General features: G+C 51.5%; 7 protein-coding genes across 7 annotated transcripts; 5 read left to right on the forward strand and 2 right to left on the reverse strand.

Moving 5' to 3' along the window:
• On the forward strand, positions 1-2,744 carry BDV14DRAFT_121928 (anoctamin family protein). The gene is made up of 4 exons (XM_073765910.1): positions 1-177; positions 358-454; positions 514-667; positions 713-2,744. The coding sequence occupies exons 1-4, from the start codon at positions 169-171 to the stop codon at positions 2,616-2,618; spliced, it is 2,166 nt and encodes a 721-aa protein (XP_073624530.1). The 5' UTR covers positions 1-168; the 3' UTR covers positions 2,619-2,744.
• Positions 2,745-3,417: 673 nt separating this feature from the next.
• Positions 3,418-4,408, forward strand: BDV14DRAFT_180116 (putative GPI anchored protein). The gene has a single exon (XM_073769859.1). The coding sequence runs from the start codon at positions 3,555-3,557 to the stop codon at positions 4,188-4,190; it is 636 nt and encodes a 211-aa protein (XP_073624531.1). The 5' UTR covers positions 3,418-3,554; the 3' UTR covers positions 4,191-4,408.
• Positions 4,409-5,176: 768 nt separating this feature from the next.
• On the reverse strand, positions 5,177-9,162 carry BDV14DRAFT_192149 (uncharacterized protein; the record flags this gene model as incomplete). Its single annotated transcript, XM_073771595.1, has 10 exons — positions 5,177-5,394; positions 5,474-5,855; positions 5,930-6,016; positions 6,081-6,520; positions 6,551-6,613; positions 6,686-6,881; positions 7,038-7,276; positions 7,944-8,306; positions 8,383-8,683; positions 8,806-9,162. 10 exons carry the CDS (start codon positions 9,160-9,162, stop codon positions 5,177-5,179), a joined length of 2,646 nt encoding a protein of 881 aa, XP_073624532.1.
• A 1,058-nt stretch (positions 9,163-10,220) lies between these two features.
• Positions 10,221-11,672, forward strand: fhpA (flavohemoprotein). The gene has a single exon (XM_073769860.1). It carries the CDS (start codon positions 10,295-10,297, stop codon positions 11,534-11,536), a length of 1,242 nt encoding a protein of 413 aa, XP_073624533.1. The 5' UTR covers positions 10,221-10,294; the 3' UTR covers positions 11,537-11,672.
• A 938-nt stretch (positions 11,673-12,610) lies between these two features.
• BDV14DRAFT_121850 (uncharacterized protein) lies at positions 12,611-13,606 on the reverse strand. Its single transcript, XM_073765909.1, has 3 exons — positions 13,421-13,606; positions 12,740-13,359; positions 12,611-12,686 (listed from the first exon to the last, which is right to left on the reverse strand). Exon 2 carries the CDS (start codon positions 13,314-13,316, stop codon positions 12,816-12,818), a length of 501 nt encoding a protein of 166 aa, XP_073624534.1. The 5' UTR covers positions 13,317-13,359; positions 13,421-13,606; the 3' UTR covers positions 12,611-12,686; positions 12,740-12,815.
• A 591-nt stretch (positions 13,607-14,197) lies between these two features.
• On the forward strand, positions 14,198-15,681 carry BDV14DRAFT_180125 (uncharacterized protein). Its single transcript, XM_073769861.1, has one exon. The coding sequence runs from the start codon at positions 14,325-14,327 to the stop codon at positions 15,189-15,191; it is 867 nt and encodes a 288-aa protein (XP_073624535.1). The 5' UTR covers positions 14,198-14,324; the 3' UTR covers positions 15,192-15,681.
• Positions 15,682-22,378: 6,697 nt separating this feature from the next.
• On the forward strand, positions 22,379-22,991 carry BDV14DRAFT_203607 (uncharacterized protein; the record flags this gene model as incomplete). The annotated part of the gene is made up of 1 exon (XM_073774318.1): positions 22,379-22,991. A coding segment is annotated over one exon (613 nt), but the record flags the coding sequence as incomplete, so codon positions are not given.
• Positions 22,992-22,998: the final 7 nt, after the last annotated feature.

The following is a 22,998-nucleotide window of genomic DNA, read 5'->3' on the forward strand; positions in this document are numbered from 1 at the left end:
GCGAGGAGTTGATTGCTCCACACACATGACGGGTTGCTCACATTGGTCGAGCCCTGTAGGGCTGACGAGCTTGACCCCGTTCCTCGCCTGTTGGAGAGCGCTGGGGATACGTTGCACGACTGAGTCAGGAATATCATGAAATCAGGAGTTCCTTAAGGAGGAGCATGCATGCTGTTGGTAAGTCCCCTCTCCACTCGCTCTTCTGTCCCTTCCTTTCCTTCAGTCTTAACCGCCAGCATCGCTCCTTCCCATCGTGCGGTTCTACTCCAGACTCCAACCAGCGGCTCAATCCGGATGGTTCCCACTGTCAACTCAATTGCTTTTCTCTTATGCTTACTCTCGATTCAATTTGTCTAGCAAATGAGTCTTACACCCGACTACCGGCCGCCAGAACCGGCCCATGCAGATAACTACGGCGTGGAGTGGGTTGTCCACTACGACTTTAGCGATATTGGTAACTATCCCCGACAAGAAACCCCGGTCGAGTATCTTCATGACGGCTAACGTCAGTAGACCTTTCCAAGGCAATCGAAGAATTCGAATCGCTCATCGCCGACCTTCACGAAGCACATCTCGAGACACAAGTACGTCATGGCCACGGTGCATCACTGCTGGTCTTCATCCGAGTTCCCTGGGCGCACCTGGGGAACATGGTCCATCAGTCAAGGTAGGTTCGAACAATTCAGCGTCCGACACAACCTAACAACAGCAGGATCAAGGACTGGCTATACGGAATCATACACGAACTCCCCGTCGGCGACGAAGAGACGATAGCGGACGCCGAAACCCAAGCAGAATCCCTCCGATCGGTATACCACGCTGTGACCTGGAAGAAAGAGCTGGGAGGAGCCCATATCACACCGAAGCATCGAAAATGGAAGAACGTCGCCTCGGCTTTTCCACTGCACGATCAGGCAGCCAACACGGAATTGCTGCGAAAGTGGAGCAAGACAATATTGTTGACGGCGGAGGACTTGGATGCAATACGGGCGCTGTTCGGAGAGAAAGTCAGCTTTTACTATGCTTTCCTGCAGTCGTACTCTTCGTTCCTGGTATTTCCGGCTGTGTGGGGAGCAGTGACATGGTGGTACTGGGGCTCATATTCCATTCCATTTGCAGTAGGAAACTGCATCTGGGCCATGGTCTTTGTCGAGTACTGGAAGATCCGCGAAAAGGACCTCAGTCTGCGATGGCAGGTCAGCGGCGTTGGCGCTCTGAAGGTGACGCGCCATCAGTATGCCTGGGAGAAGGAAATCCAAGACCCCATCACCGGTGAGACGGTGCAATACTTCTCGCCATATCGGCAATTCCTCCGCCAACTCTTGTTGATACCCTTTGCCACGGTTGCCAGTCTAGCTCTGGGTGGACTCATCGTTGTGACCTTTGCCATGGAAGTGTTCATCTCGGAGGTCTATACAGGGTCATTGAAAGGATACCTCGAGTTCCTCCCGACCGTGGTTTTTTCGCTCTGTTTGCCTTCAATCACTGGATTCTTGACTTCCATGGCAACCAGGCTGACGAAGCACGAGAATTATCGCACGCAGGATCAGTATGACCTCGCGCAGACGACGAAACAGTTTGTCATGAACTTTATCACTTCATTCCTGCCAACCATCCTGACAGCTTTCGTGTACGTCCCGTTCGGCGCAAAGATTGTGCCCTACCTCGACGTTGCCCGGCGAGGCGATCCCAAGGATTTCCACGTCGATCCTGCGAGACTGCAGCAAGAAGTCATCTACCTGTCAATGACCGGTCAGGTGTTGGACTTTGGACAAGAGGTAGTCCTTCCGTACGTGAAGCGAATTCTCTGGCAGAAGTGGCGCGACTATCGGGAGAATAAAGAGGCTGTCGAATTCAGACGGCGTGCATCGACAGCTACAAACCAGGTGCTGGTCGACAAACCTGAGGAAAGCTCTTTCCTATCGCGCATTCGCAACGAGGCTGAAGCCGACGAGTACAATGTACACGAGGACACCCTCGAGATGTGCGTGCAGTTCGGATACTTGACCCTGTTCGGAGCATCGTGGCCGCTAGTAGCATTGGGGTTCTTGATCAACAACTGGCTGGAACTGCGTGGAGACTTCTTTAAGCTCAGTCTTGAGTGTCAGCGACCGCCGCCGATTCGAGCAGACTCGATTGGCCCTTCGCTGCAAGGCTTGGAGGTGCTCAGTTGGCTTGGGACGTTGTCGACGGCGGCGATCGTATACCTCTACCGGGGAGACATGGCCGAGGTCCGCCTATCACGATTCCTGCTCTCGATCCTTGTGGCCGAGTGGGCGTATCTAGGGATGCGATTTGCGGTGAGCACAGGATTGCAAAAGGCTCTTAGCAACACCTTGCGACGAGAGGCGGCCAAGCGGTATGCAATGCGCAAGGGATACCTTAAAGCGTCGACGAATGGAGGCAGTCCACCACGGGGCAAGCTCCGAGTGCGCTTTCGCGATCGAGTGAGTGTTTACACTAGCGCAACCGATCCACCTTCCCCGCAGCACGACGATGTGCTTCGTGAAGCTACAATGGATTCTGAACGGCGGTTCTGGTCGGGCAACTCGGTGGACGACGGGGTGCGGATCATCAAGGCTCTGGGGAAGTCAAAGAAGGAGGAGAAGGTCATGTAACCAACTAGTCTAGTTCTTCCTCAATCCTATACTCCATCTTGAAGATCCAGCGCAGGGAAACTACTATTCCGGTTCTCGATCGTAGGGCTGGCCCCCAACCGGCTGAGACAGCTGGCAGGCTGAGCCCGAGGCCGCGTCATGGCGCCGATGTATCAGATAGAGGCTCGAGCTCATAACAAGTAAAAACAAGTGAAAGACAACGCCAGCTCGCAGGAATCCAGATCTCGGCAGCTTGGCTGTGTAAATGAAGGGTCATTGGCGGCCTGGATCCTGCAGGATGATGAGACGCGGTCCAAACCGACAAGCGTTTTGGGGGTTCACAACATGTGCTAAGCCGTCAGCAGTGCAACATTCCTCCTGCCGTGGCTGTAAGAGCAGCGTATTAGGCAGCCGTATTCTGGATGGCAATTGCAGTCTTCCATGGTTCATGCTTGCGACTTGGCCACCCAATCGAGGCCTTGCCGAGCGCCGAGGACAATGAATTATGCCATACGACATCACAGCCTTGGACAGGAAGTAGCAGGTACAACGTCATTTGGTGTAAGGATTGTGGAATTCGAGCAGCTTCGCCGCTAAAATTAGACGATCCGCAGCAGTGACTGTGTAAGGCTGGGCTGACGCTGTAATTTCTTGTTCAGGGGTGTCCACTGACGCTAGAGCATCTCATTCGTGCAATATAAAGCATTGTGGATCTAATACGAAGGAAAGCTGGTACAACCGACTCCACAAGGCAGCTCAGCAGTGGCAAGAATGGATCCTTCTTCCTTCATCACCTGGGCAGGGCAGGGCAGGGCAGTGGCGCAGTGGTGTATCCTTATAAATCTACCCCTTCCCCAGGTCTGATCTGGTCATATCATATCTCCAATCTATCTACTACCTACCTATCTACAATCAATCTCTATAACCAAACCACTCTCCAAACCCAATTTCATCAAAATGAAGCTCCTCCTCCCCTCCACCCTCCTCCTCGCCGCCCTCGCCCGCGCCCAGGATAACAACAACGACGACAACACAATCGGCGACACAGTCGACGACATCGTCAACGACATCACCTCCGGCGCCGAGGACGTCGGCACCGCCGTCTCAACCGCCTTCGACAGCGCAACAGACGTCGCAACAGACCTCCCATCCGACGCCTCATCATGGGCTGAATCCGTCGCTTCAGACGCGAGCACCTGGGCCACCGCCGCCCCCGAGGATATCACTTCATACTGGGAATCCATCTCCTCTGAGGGCGCGAGCATCTTTACCTCTGCGTCGAGCGATTGGTCGTCTGCTTGGGACAGCATCACCTCTTCCGTGAATGAGGATATCACCTCCGCGACGGATAGTGTCAGCTCTACTGTATCAGACGCAAGCACGAGCGCTACGGATGCAACGAGCTCCGCTGAGGAGACGGCCTCTGAGACGACGAGCTCTGATGGCGATGATGCCACCGAGAGCCCGACCTCTTCTGATGACGCCGATAACGCCGACTCGACTGATCCCCCTGAGGACGCGGCTGCATTGTCGACGCCTTTCTTGGGTGTTGCGGGTATCCTTGGTGTTATGGGTGTTGTTGCTGCTCTGTAAGCGGGTCGTCAACCACAACCCACCAAAGAAAACGAGCCACGGATACGATGTGAATATATTGCATGCTACATACCACATACCTATCATACAACCTCCTTGCTTTGATGTTTTTGTCCTACGGGACTAGCTACCACCTAGTACATATCTACGGTACCTTACCTTAATGAATCTGATGTCAATCGGTCGCGATTGCGGCGAGTGTAAATTATGAATGGATTGATTTTTCTCTTTCGACTTCTCAGCGACGGTGTAGTCGTCACATTTAAACGTAGTTTCTTTGCTCCGTCTCTTTCCCCCATTTTCCAAATCGCCAGGATTCTCGCAAGGTATATTCCGTCGGTTCTCGGCACGAGATGTTGATCCTTTAGCCCAGGTCTTGGAAGTTAGCCTGGTCTGGTCCGGTCTTGGTATCCTGCAGCCTAGCCTAGCCCAGCCGGAAGAATTACTCTAAGAGCACGGGCATTGGCAATGGCGTTTGCCATGGCGACTGATGCCATTATATCACGTATGACGCAGGTCTTAAGCTCCAGGTTGGCATTTGTAACAGATTCATTACATGCGGAGAAATGAGATCATCTGGATCTGGAGAGCAAGGATCTACATTTTGATCTTACCATACGACGTATTCCGTACTGGAGTATCAAGACAGGGGATGAATGGCACGTGTTTATGGCTTCTTTGTTTTGGAGTGGCGGTGCCTTTGGCATCATACCTAGTACCTTAGGTGCCGACTGGATGCTTTCTCGGCGCCTCCGACGTCTTTTGGAGCAGATGCTCTGTACAGTACCGAGGCGCATAGGGAGTAGGGAGTTCCTGCATTATTTGTTTATGCATTCCACGTATGTGCTGGGCACGCGGATGGCTGTACTCTGTACCGGTACACCGTGGTGGTAGATAGTAGGTGCTCTGTATTATTGCATCATGCTTGGTATTGTAAGGCGAGTCCACGCCTAACCATTAGCACTGCCCTTCTCAATACTCCGTACTCACTCGACTTTCTCGCTGGCTTCAGACCGCGTCGGTGTACCGGTGGCTATACTCTCGTCGTCTCCAGCTCTGTTCGCGCTTATCCCTGCGCCTGCTTCTGCGCCGTTCAGCGTTGATCTTGGGCCACTGAAGACTTTTCTTGCGTAGATGTAGTAATACGCCATACAAGCGATCCACACGAACCCGTTTATCACGACGGTGTAGTTCATTTCGTCCGCTGCCACCACAACGTCAATCAATCATAGCCAAAGAAAAGAAAAGGGGGGAAAGAAAGCCCAAGGGAGGGAAGTACTCACGTCCTGGATTTTTGACCGTAGGAAACATACTCAACACCAACCCAAAGGCCAACCAACTCACCGCAACAATCGCAATACCCTCGCTCCATTTCCCCGTAAAAAATACCCCCGGCACAAATCTACTTTTCCAAACAAGCCGACAGAGTATCGGAACACCCCAAGCAACATAATTACTCGCGACGAAGAGACTGAACAGCGCGTTTGCGGCCACGCTGTTGATTAACACCAGTAGACCGAATATTATACAGATGCCTGCTAGGAAGAGGATTGCGTTTATGGGCGTGGGGTTGTTGAAGAGGGGTGTTATGCGTCGTAACAACGGGGAGAAGGGGAGGGCGTGATCGCGCGCGAAGGCGAATGTTTGGCGGGAGGCTGCTACGATCTTTTCAAGGTTGTCTTGTTAGTATGGGGTGATGAGGTAGTGGGAGGGTGGGAGGGAGGGAGGGAGGGAGGTACCAATGAAAGCCCAATCAAGAACTGAATGAGTATCAAAACAGCCATGAATCCCAACGCTCCGTGTTTGCCGAGGGAGTCGTAGTATATCTGCCGTCCGCCAATCAGCACCGTTTCTTCACCACCAAGCATTCGTAAGAGAGATGGGATATACCTGCGCCATAGGCTGCCCAAACACCGTCCCCACCGTATTCCCAACAACAGGATCCATAACAGCCGCGAGCACAGCCAGAACCAAAAACCCCAGTACACACGCACTCCCCGCAGAGAAAAGTATCCCCCTCGGCACAGCCCTCCCCGCATCAACAGCCTCCTCACTCATATGCACGCAGGAATCGAAGAACCCAATCGCCCAGATCGGCGACATAAATGAGAGCACGAAGTTCCAGCCAACGGGCCAATTCGAGAGATTGTCGACGTGGCTGAAGACCCAGGTGCCGCTGTTTAGGGTCCCGCCGCGCGAGACTTTCCCGACGGGCAGCGCGATCACGGTTGCGAGGATCAGTGCCACGTTGATGAATATACAGGCTGTTTGGATGCGGGGCATTATGCGCGATGTGAGGATTGTGGCGGCTGCGTGGATGAGGATTAAGCCTGCGTATAGGCCATATATCGTCCCATTACTGGCGCTCCATTCTCCGTCGCGGGCGATGGATATACACGCCAATATAAGCAGCGATAATGTATCTGCGCGCACCTATTAGCCTCAACTTCCCCTCAAACCTCAAAGAAGTATACTCTGTATGATAGGCAACGCACAATCAACCGAACAAATCCCCCCAATCAACCCCAGCGTATTACTATACCCAACCAAAAACGAAAGCGGGTTCTTCCATTTCGCCCCGGCAAAGTAGTGCGTCCACCAGTATAGCCCTCCGGCTGTGGGCATAGCGCTCGCCATATCGGCCATTGCGAGGCCAACGAAGAAAATTAGGATGCTTGCCGTTAGCCAGCCCTGTATACATTCTATCAATTAGCGGTAGTATTGGAGTTGGGATTGGAGAGGTAGAATGCGGGGTATAATTGGAGTAGCACAGGCATGTCGGCGACGCGCGATACAGCGCAAGTACCTAGACAGAGAAGGGGAGGGTAGAACTGGAGAGAAACACACCCAAACCATCCCCGCCGGCCCAGCAGGGAGGGAAAACGCTATCGTGGACGCGATCGAAGGAACAAGACCCATGATACTGAATGCGATCGCGAAGATCTGTAGTGTTGAGTACTGTCTGCGCAGTTCCTGCTTATAGCCCATTTTGGCGAGCAGGGCTGCGTCCGAGGACCCTGATAAGGATCCATTGGTGTTGTTTCCCTCGGCGGTGCGTGAAGGGTCCGCCATTGCTGTGTCTGTTGCTGGAGAATGGAAGAGAGAATGAGGTGAAGTGAGGTCCAAGAAGATGACGAGGATAAGCCATCCCTATCTCACTGCCAAGAAAGGGGCCCATTGTGGACTGGACCGGCGCGCGATAGATCAGCGGATCGGGGCTGGGATTGGGATCTTTTGCTTCTAATTGGATGATTACAGTTCGTTGGGTTATCGTGATTGATTCAGCGCGTGCTCAGTGGCTGGTTTCGGCGGGAAAGTGGTGATCATTGCAGATGGGGAGAATTAGCCATGCCATTGCCTGCGAGTATCTTCGAGCACCACTTTTCAGAGAATCAAGTGAACAATAGTATGGAATAAGTGTATTAGAATAGAGTACAAGCAATATGTTAGAGCATTTGACCTCGTAAACTCGTAACTGAAAGCGAATCAAATGCCAGACCGCTCGGAGTACCCCCGAGATATATAATCGCGCAACCCACCGGAAATATTATCCCGAAGCCCGCCAGGTATCCTCCAAACTCCATTCCAAAACTCCAAAGCAAAGCGAGCAAACAAGACAAATCTCCAACTCAGATATCCTCCCTATACCCCAAGCACTAGTTTCCAAAGAGTAATATCAAACCTGTTCCGGCCCTCTCGGCGGCTGAGGATACATCGCCGAATTTACTTCCTCCTGCTCATGCCCATGCATACCACGAGCACCAAAATCATGCCCCTGCCCCTGCCCCATCTGCACCGGCACCCCATTCCCATTAACAGCCGTCGACCCCCTCGGCGAAACCGCCCTCCCCAACGTTGTCGTATCCGAGTACCGTCCCTGCAACACACTCCCATCCCACGAACTGCCCATTTTCGCCTCCCAGTCGTTGAAGTCCTGCCCCGGGTTGACACTCTCATATGACGCCAGCGTAAGGAAGTAATAGAAGCCGCAGGCTAAAAGGGACCCGAGAAGCGGGCCCACCCAGTATATCCAGTGGTAGCCTGGGAAGGAACGGTTTATCACGTCTGGACCGAGCGAGCGAGAGGGGTTTAGGGAGCCGCCTGTGTAGTAGTCGCCTAGACCCAGTTAATATCTATAGAGACTTCGCGAAGGATCTGAAGAGCGAAGCAGGGAAGATAGGGCAAAGCGTACCGATCATCTCCGTAACAAAAAACGTCAACCCGATCGCTACTGGCGCCAAAAACGTACTCTTATGCTTGACAACAGCAAGCATAATAATCACAAAGACCAATTGCGCAGTCAAGAACATCTCGATGAAAAGCCCCTGCGCAATTGATGCGCCTCCTCCAAGCCGCGTCGTAACGTTTAGATCGCCGGGGAATAGAGCGCTCACGACGCCCGCAGACGCAATCCCGCCTACGATTTGCGCGGCGAAGACGAAGAGACCTCGCATCCAGGGCATCCCGCCGACGAGGACGAGGGCGAGTGTTACCTGTATGCAAAGAACAAAGGATGACGTGCGTTAGCTTGATCCTTCAACAAGAAATCAGACCTAGTCCCCAGAAACCAGTCCAGTCCAGTCCAGTCCGGAGAAAAAAGTAAAGGGAAACATACAGCAGGATTAAACAACCCCCCCGTAATCCGATAAAACGCCCAAATATTCACCACAAGGCTAAACCCAAAGCTCAGCGCCGAGTACAGCAACGCATCCGTATTCGGCGGCGCGCCATCGACTGGCTTCGGCGTGTTCGCAACCTGCGTCCCGGCGAACGCGAAGAATAGGAAGAGGAATGTCCCGACGAATTCACCGGCTACAGCGATGATATTGTTGCGCGTTGTATCGGCCAAATGAAGCATGGGGAGTTGGGACCTGTTGCGTCGGACGACGGGGTGTGAGCCTGGACTGCCGTGGGCGTGGATGCGGTCCTGCGAGGCCCGGCTGGGCCAGGGACGGGGGAGGTGCATTTTCATTTTTGAGATTGAGACTGAGTTCGATATAGATGCAGATCTGCGATGCGGAGTATAGGGTAGGAAGAGGGGGTTCTTTGTGTCGTGTAGATAATCGCGGGGATGAGCTGTGTAGACCTTCAAAGGAAGTCTTCCGAAGTCTCTGTACTCGCTATTATCGGATTCGTACGGTTTACTGGGGCATATTATATGTTTCTTGTCACCAAGCGTAGTCAGGTCGCTATGCTTGGATCTGTACTCGCGAGTTAGGAGGTGTAGGTGATAGTCATATTGCTCTTTGTCCTGAGTTGATCGATCGCGCTTTTATACTTGCGCTACTGACCTCTCCCCTCCCTAGTTGCTGGCGCTGTCTTGTGAGTATACTTCGATAGACGTCATGACTATGTTGTTCGGACATGAGGCTCTTGTTCGGCCGGAGAGAGATCTAGAACGGAGTATAGACGTCAAAAACGGACGCGCCGGGGCGATCCATGGACGACGTTAAGTGTCATCCTATGAAGGGTTAAAAATCAACCGTTGAACCAAGGGTGCGGTTGCCGAGTCGTATCCGGGAGGGCCGTAGGCGAGTGGCCACCCTTTACTGCAGTCCTACCCATAGTTATGGTAACTAGGTTGGATTACTTGCCTTATCTACCACTTTTTTTTGCTTTCAATGCACGCCATTTCATTCGTTGATCCTTCGATAAAGATAAGAACTTTTCATCCTTAGCGCTGGAATGTAGATGAGGGGTACCATCACTAACAAAGCCAATAACCCTATCGCTACCAAGCTTCTTAGTATCTCCTGCATGAACCCTGCTCATCCCAAAAACCAGAATGTGTCTATCCCATGCACGTATTTCAAATCTCAATAGGCTATTGAATCCTTTCCATGCATCCGTAAAGCAAATGGGTCCACCACCTCCGCGGAGAAAGCTGGGGAGCACCACGCCATCAACGCCCAATAATCCGCGGAAATGCGGTTCTTTCGGGACCAACGGTTGGGTTTGCGAGAATTTGCTAGAAGACTGACGAGTATATAACTATGATTCATGACTGGCAGTTGACAGGTTGTCTAGCTTTTGGGTCCCGCGTTTACGAAAAGTCAATTCTACCTACCTACCTTTTTATTACCTTACTACTGGAGCGAGTCAAGATGTCACTCACACCCGACCAAATCGGCCTTATCAAGGCTACCGTCCCCGTCCTGCAAGAGCACGGCGTAACAATCACAAAGCTCTTCTACGATAACATGCTAAAAGCACACCCTGAACTCTCAACCGTCTTCAACGTCTCCAATAAAGTCCACGGGCACCAACCGCTCGCCCTCGCAGGCGCGCTCTTCGCATACGCCTCGCACATCGACGACCTGGGCGTCCTCTCACCCACCGTGCAATTGATCTGCCACAAGCATGCCTCGCTGTACATCCAACCAGAGCACTACGAGATCGTGGGCAAATTCCTCCTTGAAGCAATGGGACTTGTTCTCGGTGATGCACTTACCCCGCCGCTACTGGAAGCGTGGGGCGCCGCATACTGGCAGCTCGCGAACTTGATGATCGGCATTGAAGCGGATCTGTATAAGTCCGCAGACGGGTGGACTGATTTCCGTGACTTTGTGGTTGCGCAGAAAGTCGCTGAAAGCGATGTAATTACCTCGTTTTATCTGGAGCCTGTGGACCACAGACCTCTGCCAAGTTTTATCCCGGGACAGTATGTCTCTGTGCAGGTTGCCGTTCCTGAACTGCATCATGCGCAATGTCGACAGTATTCGCTCAGTGATTCTCCGAACGAGAAATACTATCGAATTTCAGTGCGCAGGGATCCCGGGTTAAGCTTGGGCAGTGACGACGCGACGCCCGCGCACCCGGGGTACGTCTCGAATATCCTGCACGATATGATCAACCAGGGCGACAAAGTCAAGCTTTCGCATCCCTACGGCGACTTCCACCTTACGGATCCGAAGGCGACGAGTCCGCTTGTTCTGATTTCTGCGGGAGTCGGATTGACGCCCTTGACAGCGATGGTCAATTCCTTGACGACACTGGGGAACAATACGCGCCTAATCCACTTTATTCACGGCGCGCATAGTTCAACCTCGCGGGCTTTCAGCGATCATATGGTGTCTCTCCAGAAATCAAGCCCGAATCTCAAGACGACGTATTTTCTCACACAGCCGAGCGAAAAGGATGTTGAGGGAGAGAACTATACGCATACTGGACGGGTTGATTTGTCGAAACTCAGCGATGAGGATCTCTTCCTTGATATGCCCGAGACAGAGTACTACATCTGTGGACCGACGGGGTTCATGCTGTCGAGCAAGAAGGCATTGGTTGGGAAGGGTGTTGACGAGAAGCGCGTGCATGTGGAGTTGTTTGGGACAGGGGGTGTTCACTGATGCTGGACTGATGTTTTGACAACGTCAGTATACCTGGTAAAAGGCAAAGATGATTGCATTCGTAATGATATCCCAATCCCGACTCTGTTACATAATTAGCATAGACTAGCCAATAATATCCCCTCTCTTGTTGAAATGTTTGCCTGTCACGAGATGAAAAAACTTGCACTTTGGCTGATGATGAAACAAAACAGCAAATATTCCCGAGTCCGACTTTGGCCGAGGATTTGCCGAGATCTAGGAGAGGTTTCGGCCGGATGAGTAATATGGCATGTTGATTGGTGAAAGGAGTAAGAGTCGGGATGAGTCGGGTGGAAAGTTGTGCTGGTGTATAATTAGTCAGCCTGGATGATTGACGGATACGAGGTTATGCATGCTCTGTCTGTCAACAACGTGGCGGTCCACTACAGCTTCAACTCAACGGTCAACACTCTTCAAATTCACGACTTTCGATATCTCGATATCCCAATGCCAAATAGGTAGTGCAGTCACGGCGACGCAATGCACTCATGACCCTCAATCGATCAACGATAGCCAAGCGACAAGGCAACTCGACATAATGGACACCACTGGCCAGAGCAGTACCCCTCCAGGCAAAGCTCAAGCTCAGAGCTCAAGATCGCCCCGCCTGTTGACCTTGGCGGGACCGTTGGACCGTTGCATTCGGCTTGCATTTCCGAGATCTTCGGCTCCAGTTTGCCTCTCCGCTATGTTGAGCTGGAGGGCTGGGTCACAGTGTCGGGACGAAGCGCCCGATAAGCAGCGCCGCCTCTACCAAGCCGCAGTTGTCCACGTGATAAGGCAGATGATAGAATTGAGCCATCAATTTTGGACATTTGCTTTGTCGGTGTCGCGAAGAAAGCCCAAGTGAGATAGAGGCGCTGGTTGCGGATGTCGTGGTCATGACTGCAGCGATGGCTTCGTCAATCGTCAGTGATGTATCATCAGGTCAAGTACAGGACAGACATACATTGTACGGAGGACCCCGATCTCATCACTCAAATGTTGCATTGGACGAGAAGCCCGAGTCTTCTTCACGGATATGTCTCACGGCATTGATCCCCTGCAAGGCTGCAAGGGGGTACGTGCCATCTCTTAACGAGAGTACAGAGTAAATGTGGGAGGAGCTCCTCTCGATCAAGGTAAAAAACTAGACGTATTCAGTGTCAAGGCTTAATTCACTCCCAGCGGCAAATATTTTACCAGCGCCCAGCCCAGATTGAACGAGCATGACTGTCCCCAGCATAAGCAAGGTATATCATTATCAACCAGTCACCAGTCACCAGTCCGCCGCGGATGGCACCCGATTAGCCCGCGGCGCCGATGAAGAATGGCAGATACCAGCCGTTGAACCGAGAATACAGAGGAAAGGATTCGTAGGCGCGACCGACCGAAACAACCTTGTTGGCAACGGGCGTCTTGCAGCTGCAGGCAGATGCCTTTTTGATTTTCCGGCGTGCAGGTGCAGGATGCCTTGGGGCTTGCAGGGGGTTGTCTTGAGTTTGGTGTGGTGATCTTCAGCAGGTCGCCTGCCGGTGTCAGTGCCAATGCCAATCGCTTTGTGCAGTGGCAATGTCGATGTCAGTATGTGTAAACTATAATGAGTGAGGTATGAATAGCGATTGTAGATTGCATTGAGGCGATAGGGTGAGACCGGGATGTTCAAGTTTAGAGGCGTTGGGAAGCATGTCTCAACTCCCAACAGACTGAAACCAGTATACACCATAGAACCCAATAAACCAAGAAACCAATATAGAACCCAAGTAAAGTAATCCAACATGCACGGAAGAACCAGCCGTGTCCACCAGCGACTACTCCTGATCCTTCAGCTGAAGAGTCAGTCTGACGCCGAGCCTGAGACGAGACTGATGCAGTAGTTCTTACGAAACCTTGGCCGCCAGCACCAGCCAACGTCAGCAAATCGTAATCGCAATCAGTATACAACAAGGAAAGACGCCCAGGCGGAAATAATCATAACCGCTCGGAATCAGGGTCCAGGGCCAGACTCCACAGGAAAACGGTCTCCGTTGCTGCAAGTACCGTGGCTTCGGTACGTGATGGCAGGAAGCAGCCGTTGCCGGGCAGGTGACTGATGAGGTGACGCGGAGAGAGCACATCCAGGTCAGACCACGAGAGAAGTAGATGAATTGAGTTGGAGAGTCGGCGGGCTCCGGTGGTGCAGGAAGAATACCTGTTTTGTATACAGATTTACTTTGTAGATGAGCATGAGCATGAGCATGAGCATGGATATGGACACGATACAGAGTATGATGGCAACTGGCAATTGTAGGTTAGTCGAATGAGAGGCAGCATGAATAATCCGTGTAGCATAACAACATACAGCCCTAGGTACTTACTATGCCAATACCATCGGCTCCGAGCTACGGCCGACACCAGGAACAACCTCTGCTTCCAGACCGTTGCACGAATCGAGGATCCAGCGATCGCACCCGCTCTCCACAGCTGTCACTTTCTTCCTAAATCTCCCTTTGCTCGTGCATTATTCGGACCCGGCCGACGCTACTCTTCAGATGTGGCCATCTGGATAGAGCGCATCCGGCTGGGGTGACTTCGGCTGCGCTTCACCGAGCAAGTCACCGTGCAGAGATTGTCATCTGGATGTCGAATCTATCGGGTCTGCGCCCGGGATGCTCTTGTCTGTTCGTTCCTTATAAATGTCCAGCCCGTAGGTCGTCCGGTGTTTGGTTCTGCTCGCCACAGACACCGACTTGATTATCTCAGCTCTGATTGATCCATCCAAGCCCTACTTCTCTACACTACACTACTTATGGCGTACTCGTCTCCTGATCCCCTGTCGGCCAATTGGTCCTACGACAGCGCAATCGACCTCTTCTCCCTCAACACCATGGTTCCAGAGTCCTTCCCCATTGATATCCCCAACGATATGCTCTGGGACGCCAAAGACCTCCCGGCAGACTTCTTTGCTGCCCCGACCGACATTAACGGTTTTACTGTCTCGCATGACGAGTCGCTTTCTTCTGTATGCCCTCCTTCCCTCTCTTTACCTTCGCCCAATACTAATAGACTGCAGGACGAAAGCGACGATCAAGCCTTCTCTCCAACAGCCTTCATGGCCTCAACGCCCCCATCAGCCCTCGACCTCCCCTCCCCAATGCAATACAAGCAAGAGCCCCTATCGCAAAGCCAAATACAAACTATCCAGCCCTGCCAGGCTCAACTCCAGCAACATCAACAACCAAAGCGCAAAGCCTCCTCAATCTCAACATCTTCCTCCCTCTCAACCGGATCCCCACACTACTCCCCCGCCTCATCGCCCGAACTCATCCCGCAACAAACCACCCGCAAGACCCGTGCTTCGAACGCAGCAAATGGCGATAATACCGCCCGCGGCCGCAACGCAGCTAAGCGTGCAGCACATAATATCATTGAGAAGCGGTACCGCACGAATATGAATGCGAAGTTTGTGGCGCTGGAAAAGGCAATGGCTGTTAAGCCAGCGGGTGTTTCGAAGAGTGTTGTTGCGCCGGCGCCGACGACATCTGCGAAGGGGTCTGCGAGTCTCAAGAAGTCGGAGATCCTGAGTAATGCGATAGCATACATGCAGGAGTTGCAGGAGGCGAATGAGAGACTCAGGAAGGAGGTTAATGCGTTGGCGGGGAGGAGGGGGTATTAATCTTCAACATCGCCCCCTCTGGTTCTCTGCATCTGCAAAATTGCGACTTGATCTGATTTGAATTTGTCTCGGTCGGCGTTGGAGTTTCGGATTGCTTCCATTTGTTTCGTTTGTTTTTGTTGTCTCCAGACAACTGACTTCCTCCGGGTTATAACCTCCTCTACCTCATCTTGACTGAACACTACACTGCCCTGAACACACTGAACACACTATGTACTATACTACTACTTGCTCACCCCCCCTTTGTTGAAGCTGACGTTTATGTTAACGTCGTTGTTTGCCCGATGGTAGACCTGCTACTCACTACGGTTGCTCTTCTCTATCTGGCGTTTAAAACTGGTTGGTCGGTTTGGTCGGTTGCATGGATACCCGGAAAAGTTGGTTTGTCTGGCCTGTTAGGGGCCTCTCTACTATATACATATTACTACACTATTGAATCTATATTCAAGATCTCGGAAGCATATATCTCCTTAAAAATTTGAAATACGAGGAACAAACAATGCCAGTAGTATACCAGGAATTGGTCTTGTTGTGCCATGTCTTCTACACGTAATCGGCTTTCACGTTTGAGTCCTTAGCATGGAGCGCGTGCTGAAGACTAACTAGGTACGTATGTGCTTCAGGTATAGTAGAGACGTCGTAGCTTGACAGTGTCATGGGTGCGGCCGGGTGAATCTTTATGCTCCTAGATCGGCGTCTTCATTTATACCTTGTAATCCTTAGGAACCCTTTCAAGTCTAAAGTCTCGCAACTATAGTAACGAAGCTGAGATAGCGACATGATTTTGTTCATCTTACCTCCTAACAGTGAGAGCGCATCCGCAGCCTAAGCAGTTAGCTCGATGATCGATATAATGACATGACAGGGCCAAAATAGCAATCCCGGGAATCCCCCGGCCGCTAGGGCGCCCCTCCCTTCAGTTATCCCGACTTGATTAGGTAGGTCAGTGCGGGTCGTTGCAGGTGACGGGCAGTGAAGTCAACGAAGCTCGGGCTCACTCTCACCATGCGGTAGAGGGACTGAAAGGTCGATCCAATACACAGACCCGGACCTACGCCCGTCTAGAACATGGAGAATAATATTTCCATAGTTATGTCAATCCCGCTTACTCATAGGCGTACCTTGGCTAGGTATCCCGTAGACAAAGGCTAAACCTGATAGGTATGCCCCTGCCACGCTGCCAAGTGTCAACCTGTCAGCCTCAATCGGAGAATTTGGCCGCGGGGCAAGCGAGTCCAGACTCAGATAGACAAGGGCTAGAAATCTCTGATTAAGCTAATGCGCCTGCCCAGCTCTAGCATCACCAGCTAGACAGTAGACTAGACTAAATTTTACGTAGAGGACCGGCACCCGGCATCCGGTTGGGGTGGGGATGACAGGACTAGACGCGGCTATGCATGGGGTCCAAGACTAGGCTCAACGGTCAACGGTCAGGTCCACTATTGGCGTGTCACATTTAATTGACGTGTGGTGTTTCGATGCACGTAGCTTGCTTTTACTCGTACAATTTTCTCCCTCTTGCCTAGTCTCCGAATGTGATGTGGGCATTAGGATAGCGATTGACATTTATCAACCAGTTAAATTGCTTGGAGTTATATTGATGCATTGGATCTTCTACCGTTAGAACCTAGACGGCTCGCTATCTCCTACGGCGTAGCTGAGTTGTGAAGTCGGCAGAAAACGGCAGGTCGATGCACTGCGCTGATGCAGGGGTAGACTAGTCCAGGCCAGAGCACATACCTCTAGTCCTCTACTCTGTACTGAAAACTGTTCCTAACTCCTAACTCCTGTCTAGTGTCGCTGTCTGCAGTAGGTAATATGCGTCAGCTGCGCATCGAGGTCTGCAGCTGCTTCACCGTGCATCAGCGGTTCAACCCGACTCCGAGCTACGCCCGGTGCATCTACTTCAGGCCCAGGGCCTGGACATTCGAAGGCATGAACTGACCGGCTATGTAGGCGCTTCTTGAATGTGCTATGGTGTATCGAGGTTTTGATGCTTTGACTTTATTTCTATTTGGCCTGTTTGCTAACAATGGCATCCTGAACAAACCTTGTGAGATTTATGAGTAAAGTAAAAGTGGTGTGGGAGTACTATCATCAGTGACTATATCGCTGGCGCCATGCTCAAAAGCAATGCCTGTGCTCTATGTACAAGGTACCCGGAGTACTCGGGATACTGAATAATAGAATTCGCCTAAGAGACTAGTCCATTCAATTGCGTAGGACTGAACGACGGGGAGCAAATTACTCTATACAGAGTATGGATCTAGTCCTGGAATTACTTCCCCGAGCTTCGACCGTAACGCAGGCAGGATCACTGATCAGCGAAGCATCGTCAACAATTCGCTCGCGAGTCAACGGAAAGCTGGGGTCTGACACTGACTCCTGACCCTGATTCAGGTTCACCGTCGATCACTGGAGGCGATTGGATTTTGGCGTTGCCTATTCTGTACGCCCAGTATCAACACCCACTTTGGACGCATTACTGATTACTGATATCAAGGATCTTCCATCCCTTCAGTGTGGCAAATATAAACAGAGCTAGGTAAGGTATTGAATCCTTCCATCCGTCCGCTGCCCGTTATCCGAGCCCCGGCCGTTCGCCACGGCGTTCAGGCGAACTACTCACTAATCAGTCTAACTCTCCTCGCTTGCCCTGGCCTCGGCACCAGTCCAATTCGCTATCTGAGATCCTTTGAGTGTCGGGCGCGAACAGCCAGACCTCTTGGCGAAGGATTCGTTTCATATGTTCTGGAACTTCTACTATCGTTAACTTCGGCCGGGGCGTTTTAGATCGTGTCTGCGGTTGGAATGTCGGCAAGGTGAATGTTCTGTACTTCTAGCGCTCCACGTGGTCTGGGCCTTGAGAGATAGCTGACGCCGTACTCTTGAGATAGGCTTTTTTGAGTGTGTGACTATAGTGGTATTCAGTTGTCCTGCTCGGGAGTATCCAAAGCGAGCACCGGAATAAGGTAGTGGTAAGGAGATAAGACCTGAAGTCATTTTCATGTTTGTTGATAGTCCCATCAGTAAACGGAAGATTCGCAATAAGGACATGTTTCTAATGGTGATAGCGATATCTTGTTCGATTCGTGCTCTAGCGATGCTGGCGTTTCATTGCCCGTCCGGTGCATTAGTAGGCCGGAGTGAGTATCGAGATTACATCTGTTGATCTTGAAGTCTCCCCTAGCTCGAATATTCAATTGACAATGTTGATATCTCGTGTTGGGCGATTGGAACTACTGCTATGCGCGCAAGACACCAGTATCGTTTTCACGTCGTTTTGCCTGTGGAATTAGCATGGCCAGTAGCGTGGTATGCACATTAAACGCTAATTAGACAGATCAGGCCAGTCACGTGTTATCAAAATGTCCTTGTCGAGCGGCAGCAGGCGCTGTGGGCTGTACATTATGTTACCTTGTGCCATTAGTGAGTCTGGCTTAAAGGAGGAGCGTGTGGGAGCGAGAGTCCGCGCAATAATTCGACGACACTAACAACCTCGCGACTGAATTCAGGTTGACCCTGCCACAAGAGAAAAAAGACTCGAAGGTCCCGTGACTGTATTTATGTAAGCGAGCACAGCTGTAGACGTCGGTACTCCGTATACGCACTCGGTATCACATATGCCCGTGTAGGGTGAACAACCCCGGTTTGTGAGTGAGAATAGATGTATGTAGTTTTTTTCATATACTATGACTCATTTGTAAACACTTTGAAGGATGTTTGGAAGTCCGCCGAAGTATATAAAACGTGGAAGAACCGTGGGAACTCGGAGCGTAGCAGAGGAAACTGCTCGTCGAAAAAATATATAGTTGATGCGGCGCATAACTGGCAAAAATATCTCCGTGAATGAGACAGATAACAGTACTTACTACTCCTGGAGCAAAGGGCGATATCTAGAACTGCCAAGCAATAACTATCTGATAAGTTTCATGATTGCCCTAGCACCCTTGGACAAGCCTAAGCCATATTAGAGTTACGTTCCATTGTCTACGATATTTTGACGCTCTATAGAATACTCCTACCGAATAGACAGAACCACTACAAATTATTACTTACGACAGAAAAGACGCCTATCCGAGGAAATGCAGTCCCTCGAAAACAGCATGCCCTCTGGATGCTCATTGGGGTTGAAAAGCCACTCCTCAAACTATTTGCGATCTAGTCTAGGGTTGTCGGTAGGAAATTATACGTCTTAGATCATGGCGAAGCGACGGAGACTTAGACTATGAGTATCCTTGATGAATGCACTTTATAAGGTAAGGTAACATGTGTGAGTGGATATGGGAATAAAATAAGGCATGAAACTAATGGAACTAATGAAATCTTGGTTATCTTTCCCACTTTGCAAGGATAGATGGTCGTTAGGAGTGTTCCATGGGCCATGCAGCATCCTATTCTAATTGCCTTTGGCTTTTTTGGTCTAATGGAAATGCCAGCAATGGTAGAGTCTTGATCACGATGACAACCGCAAACCTCGTCTCACTGTCTAGTTGTCAGGCAGTGGCATCTGAAAGCGTACAGTCCAGGAAAACTCTGTTCTGGGAAAGCGCGATGGACGCTCAAGATGCCATTAGCACCAGGGCTGCCTTAATGGCATTCCGTTCAAGACGAAGCTTGCTTGCTATGCGGAATTTGGTTCACGTTGACTTCATTGTCTTGAAATGTGACGAGGATTCGACTGGTCCTACTTAGCGACCACGGGGTTTTGCGCCTTTGTTGCAATGGTCATCGGCATCGACACTCGGGGAAACTAGATTGAGATTAGATTTCATGTCCTCTTCGTTCAAAAGTGACTGAATTTTAAAGGATGAAGGCGGACGGCTTCTGATGCCGTTACCTATCTGCCGGATTATCAACACTGGGTTGCTCTCATGCAGGCACTTCTGCTCAGTCTGACTTTTCGGAGAGATCATAAAGTGCGATCCATGGAATGAGTGTCAGAAATCGGGCCTTGAAGGTCTTGAATGCGGACCAGTAATTCGATGGATCCGTAGCGGCCTCCAATGTCCTCGACCAAGCAGCTGTGGACTTTCGCCACACCTACCTATCTCAGATTCGCAGATTCGAGGTCCAAGATTGTGGACTCAATGTCGACGAGATCTTGACATTGACCTGGGCATCAACCTAGAGACCCGAATGGACGTCACTACGGCATGGTTGCGAGGACAGTGCTCCATGAGACCATATATCTCGTGTTTCCAGAATAGAGAGCGGGATACATCGAAGATCGTGGAGCATGGAAGAAAGGAAGCAAAGACACGGCACGGGTAGGAGATACAAAAATAAACATGGCCAAGGCTGGTGCCACTTCTGCACTTGCCCTTGAACCATCATGCCCTAGCCCGTGTTTACTGCTTGACACTCCACACCTTTGCTAAGCATTTACCTACCAGGGCACTGATGAACCGTGTTTGTACTTGAAACGACTTCGCTTACAGAATGCCCGCATACCCCGAGGCGTCTGTCTCAGGCACAAACGGCGCCATGCAGAGATCTGCGATGCTAACCAAGGTACCCCCGGACACTTCAGACGTCGTCGACAGGTACGGCGACCACTGGAACCAAAAAATGCGCAGTGCGGTACACTAATGTCGCAATTCTACCCTAATGCCTCAATTGAAGACTAAAAATTGACACAGGCACGAGCCTCTAGAGCAGGTCCTCGGCTAAACTAGCAATGACTGCTGCCAGCCGGATAGTCCGGCTAATCTGTGACTCAGGTAGCCGCTATCGCTTAAACCTCGCTATTCACAGCTGCCACTGCTGTGGGTTTACGGGATACCGCGGTATACTGCACGGATGTGAGTCCCCCGAACAAGTCGGATCACACGTGGGCAAGAAGGAAGTCTGATCCCGAGTCACTATGCACGAGTTGATCATCGGTATTCGGTGCCCGACGCATCAAGTTGTTGAATCAAACCGACAAGTTTTTTCTCTCCCACACCGATGAATACTATCAAGCTCAACGCATGGATTCGCACCAGAGCCGCAACGTAAAAGAACCTGCTGGAGGCGATTCTAAAAGCTAGTCTGATGATTCCAAATCACGCCCCTTTTCTTCTCGAACGAACCGCTGGGACACTACATTGCTGCATTTTGTCATGCGGACAGCCGTGAAGCTATATTTGGGTGTTGGCTGAAACGACGGCAGCATCGTGAGAGTCGAATTTTTGTGGAGTTGAGTGGACCCATCGGAGGTCGAAGTTCGAACTCCCAAAAATATTCCGGAGTAGACTACGGAGTTGGCTTGTTTGAGCTCAAGAGACTACGATTCAGGGTTGCTGGAAGTTTCTTACGGCTAACTTGCCTTGGTGAGTGTTCGCAAAATTGGTCCTTGCCCTACTCGGAGCCCCGGGGAGTGGAGGTATAGCTGCAACATAGCACCGCGATATCGATCCTGTACGGACTTTCATGAACGAACTTTTACCTCGCATGCAATTGATGCACCTCTTGATAAAAGCCTGAAGAAGGATTGGGAGTGTTATGACCTGCAGGCCGTGGCGGTGGTGGCTGGGTGGGTCGCTCTCAAACAACACCCCTGATTTCGAGTCATGTAGGGCCCGTGGTTCGAGACTCAATCTGCAGTCCTGCACTAATCTGCGATCATTGATCGCGAACTGGCCTTGATCTCAGATGGATCTCTCGGAGTCATGTCCGTTTCTGGCCTTAGTACTCCCAACTAATATCGCACCACTGCTCCATCCATTGTTTGGCAAACCCTTAGTGGAACAGTGCTATACACTTTTGCAGTATTTCGTGAGCTTGAGACACCAGCCGAACTGTTTCTTGACGAAACACGCTACCATGCCATGGCCGCCAAAGCTCCGGAGTCAGGGTACACGGGGGAACTGAAGTGTCTGGCTGTCAGTCTGCTGTCTATATAAGTCGACCAGAACTCCCAACATCTACACTCTTCATTCCCATCAACACACCAGTCCAGACCAGAGTCTACTTCCTCTCTCGCTTTCTCTTCTCTTCTCTCTTCCTTCTCAACCGTACCTTTCGCTATACAATTCTCATTACTATTCTCCTTCTCACCCCTCGTTACTCTAATCTAAGCCGTGCTTAGTTTATATCTCATTCTCACAAACAACTACTACTACAACAACAACAACAACTACAACTCGTTACATCTTTCCTACTATCTACATAATCTTATTATCTATTTCATCTCAATAATCAAAATGAAGGTCGCTGTCGCTCTCACCCTCATTGCAGGCGTTCTCTCCGCCCCTACCCCCGGCAACAACAACAACAGTCGCGACAACAAATCTGTTCACAAGCGCACTTTCATCGGCGCTGGAGGCGACGCAGATGCCTCGGGCTCTGCTGGCCTCGGCGGCTCGGCCAGTCTAGGCGGTTCAGCTGGTCTTGGAGGATCGGCTGGTCTTGGAGGATCTGCTGGACTTGGTGGCTCTGCTGGCCTTGGAGCTAGTGGTTCTGCTGGCCTTGGAGGCTCTGCCGGTGCTTCTGGCTCTGCAGGCGCTGGTGGTTCCGCTGGTGCTGGCGCATCTGGAAGCGGCTCCGCTGGCCTTGGTGGTCACGCTGGCCTTGGAGTTAGTGGTTCCGCTGGTCTTGGAGGATCGGCTGGTGGTTCCGCTGGAGTCGGTGCTTCCGGTAGCGGCTCTGCTGGCGCTGGTGCTGGTGGTTCCGCTGGCCTGGGTGGTCACGCCGGCCTTGGAGTCGGTGGCTCGGCTGGTCTTGGAGGATCCGCTGGAGCTGGCCTTGGTGGTTCGGCTGGTGCTTCTGGCTCTGGCTCTGGCTCTGGCTCTGCTGGCGTCGGTGCCGGTGGCAGCGGTTCCGC

This window comes from Aspergillus stella-maris, assembly GCF_047715825.1.
Source record: "Aspergillus stella-maris strain CBS 113639 unplaced genomic scaffold BDV14scaffold_62, whole genome shotgun sequence".
NCBI classification, from domain to species: Eukaryota; Fungi; Ascomycota; class Eurotiomycetes; order Eurotiales; family Aspergillaceae; genus Aspergillus; species Aspergillus stella-maris.

Coding starts and splice junctions, on each gene's coding strand:
- BDV14DRAFT_121928 (XM_073765910.1), top strand. Junction 455..513: donor CTACGACTTTAGCGATATTG/GTAACTATCCCC, acceptor TAACGTCAGTAG/ACCTTTCCAAGGCAATCGAA. Junction 668..712: donor AACATGGTCCATCAGTCAAG/GTAGGTTCGAAC, acceptor TAACAACAGCAG/GATCAAGGACTGGCTATACG.
- BDV14DRAFT_180116 (XM_073769859.1), top strand. CDS start 3,555: ATGAAGCTCCTCCTCCCCTCCACCCTCCTCCTCGCCGCCCTCGCCCGC.
- fhpA (XM_073769860.1), top strand. CDS start 10,295: ATGTCACTCACACCCGACCAAATCGGCCTTATCAAGGCTACCGTCCCC.
- BDV14DRAFT_121850 (XM_073765909.1), bottom strand. CDS start 13,316: ATGTTGGATTACTTTACTTGGGTTCTATATTGGTTTCTTGGTTTATTG.
- BDV14DRAFT_180125 (XM_073769861.1), top strand. CDS start 14,325: ATGGCGTACTCGTCTCCTGATCCCCTGTCGGCCAATTGGTCCTACGAC.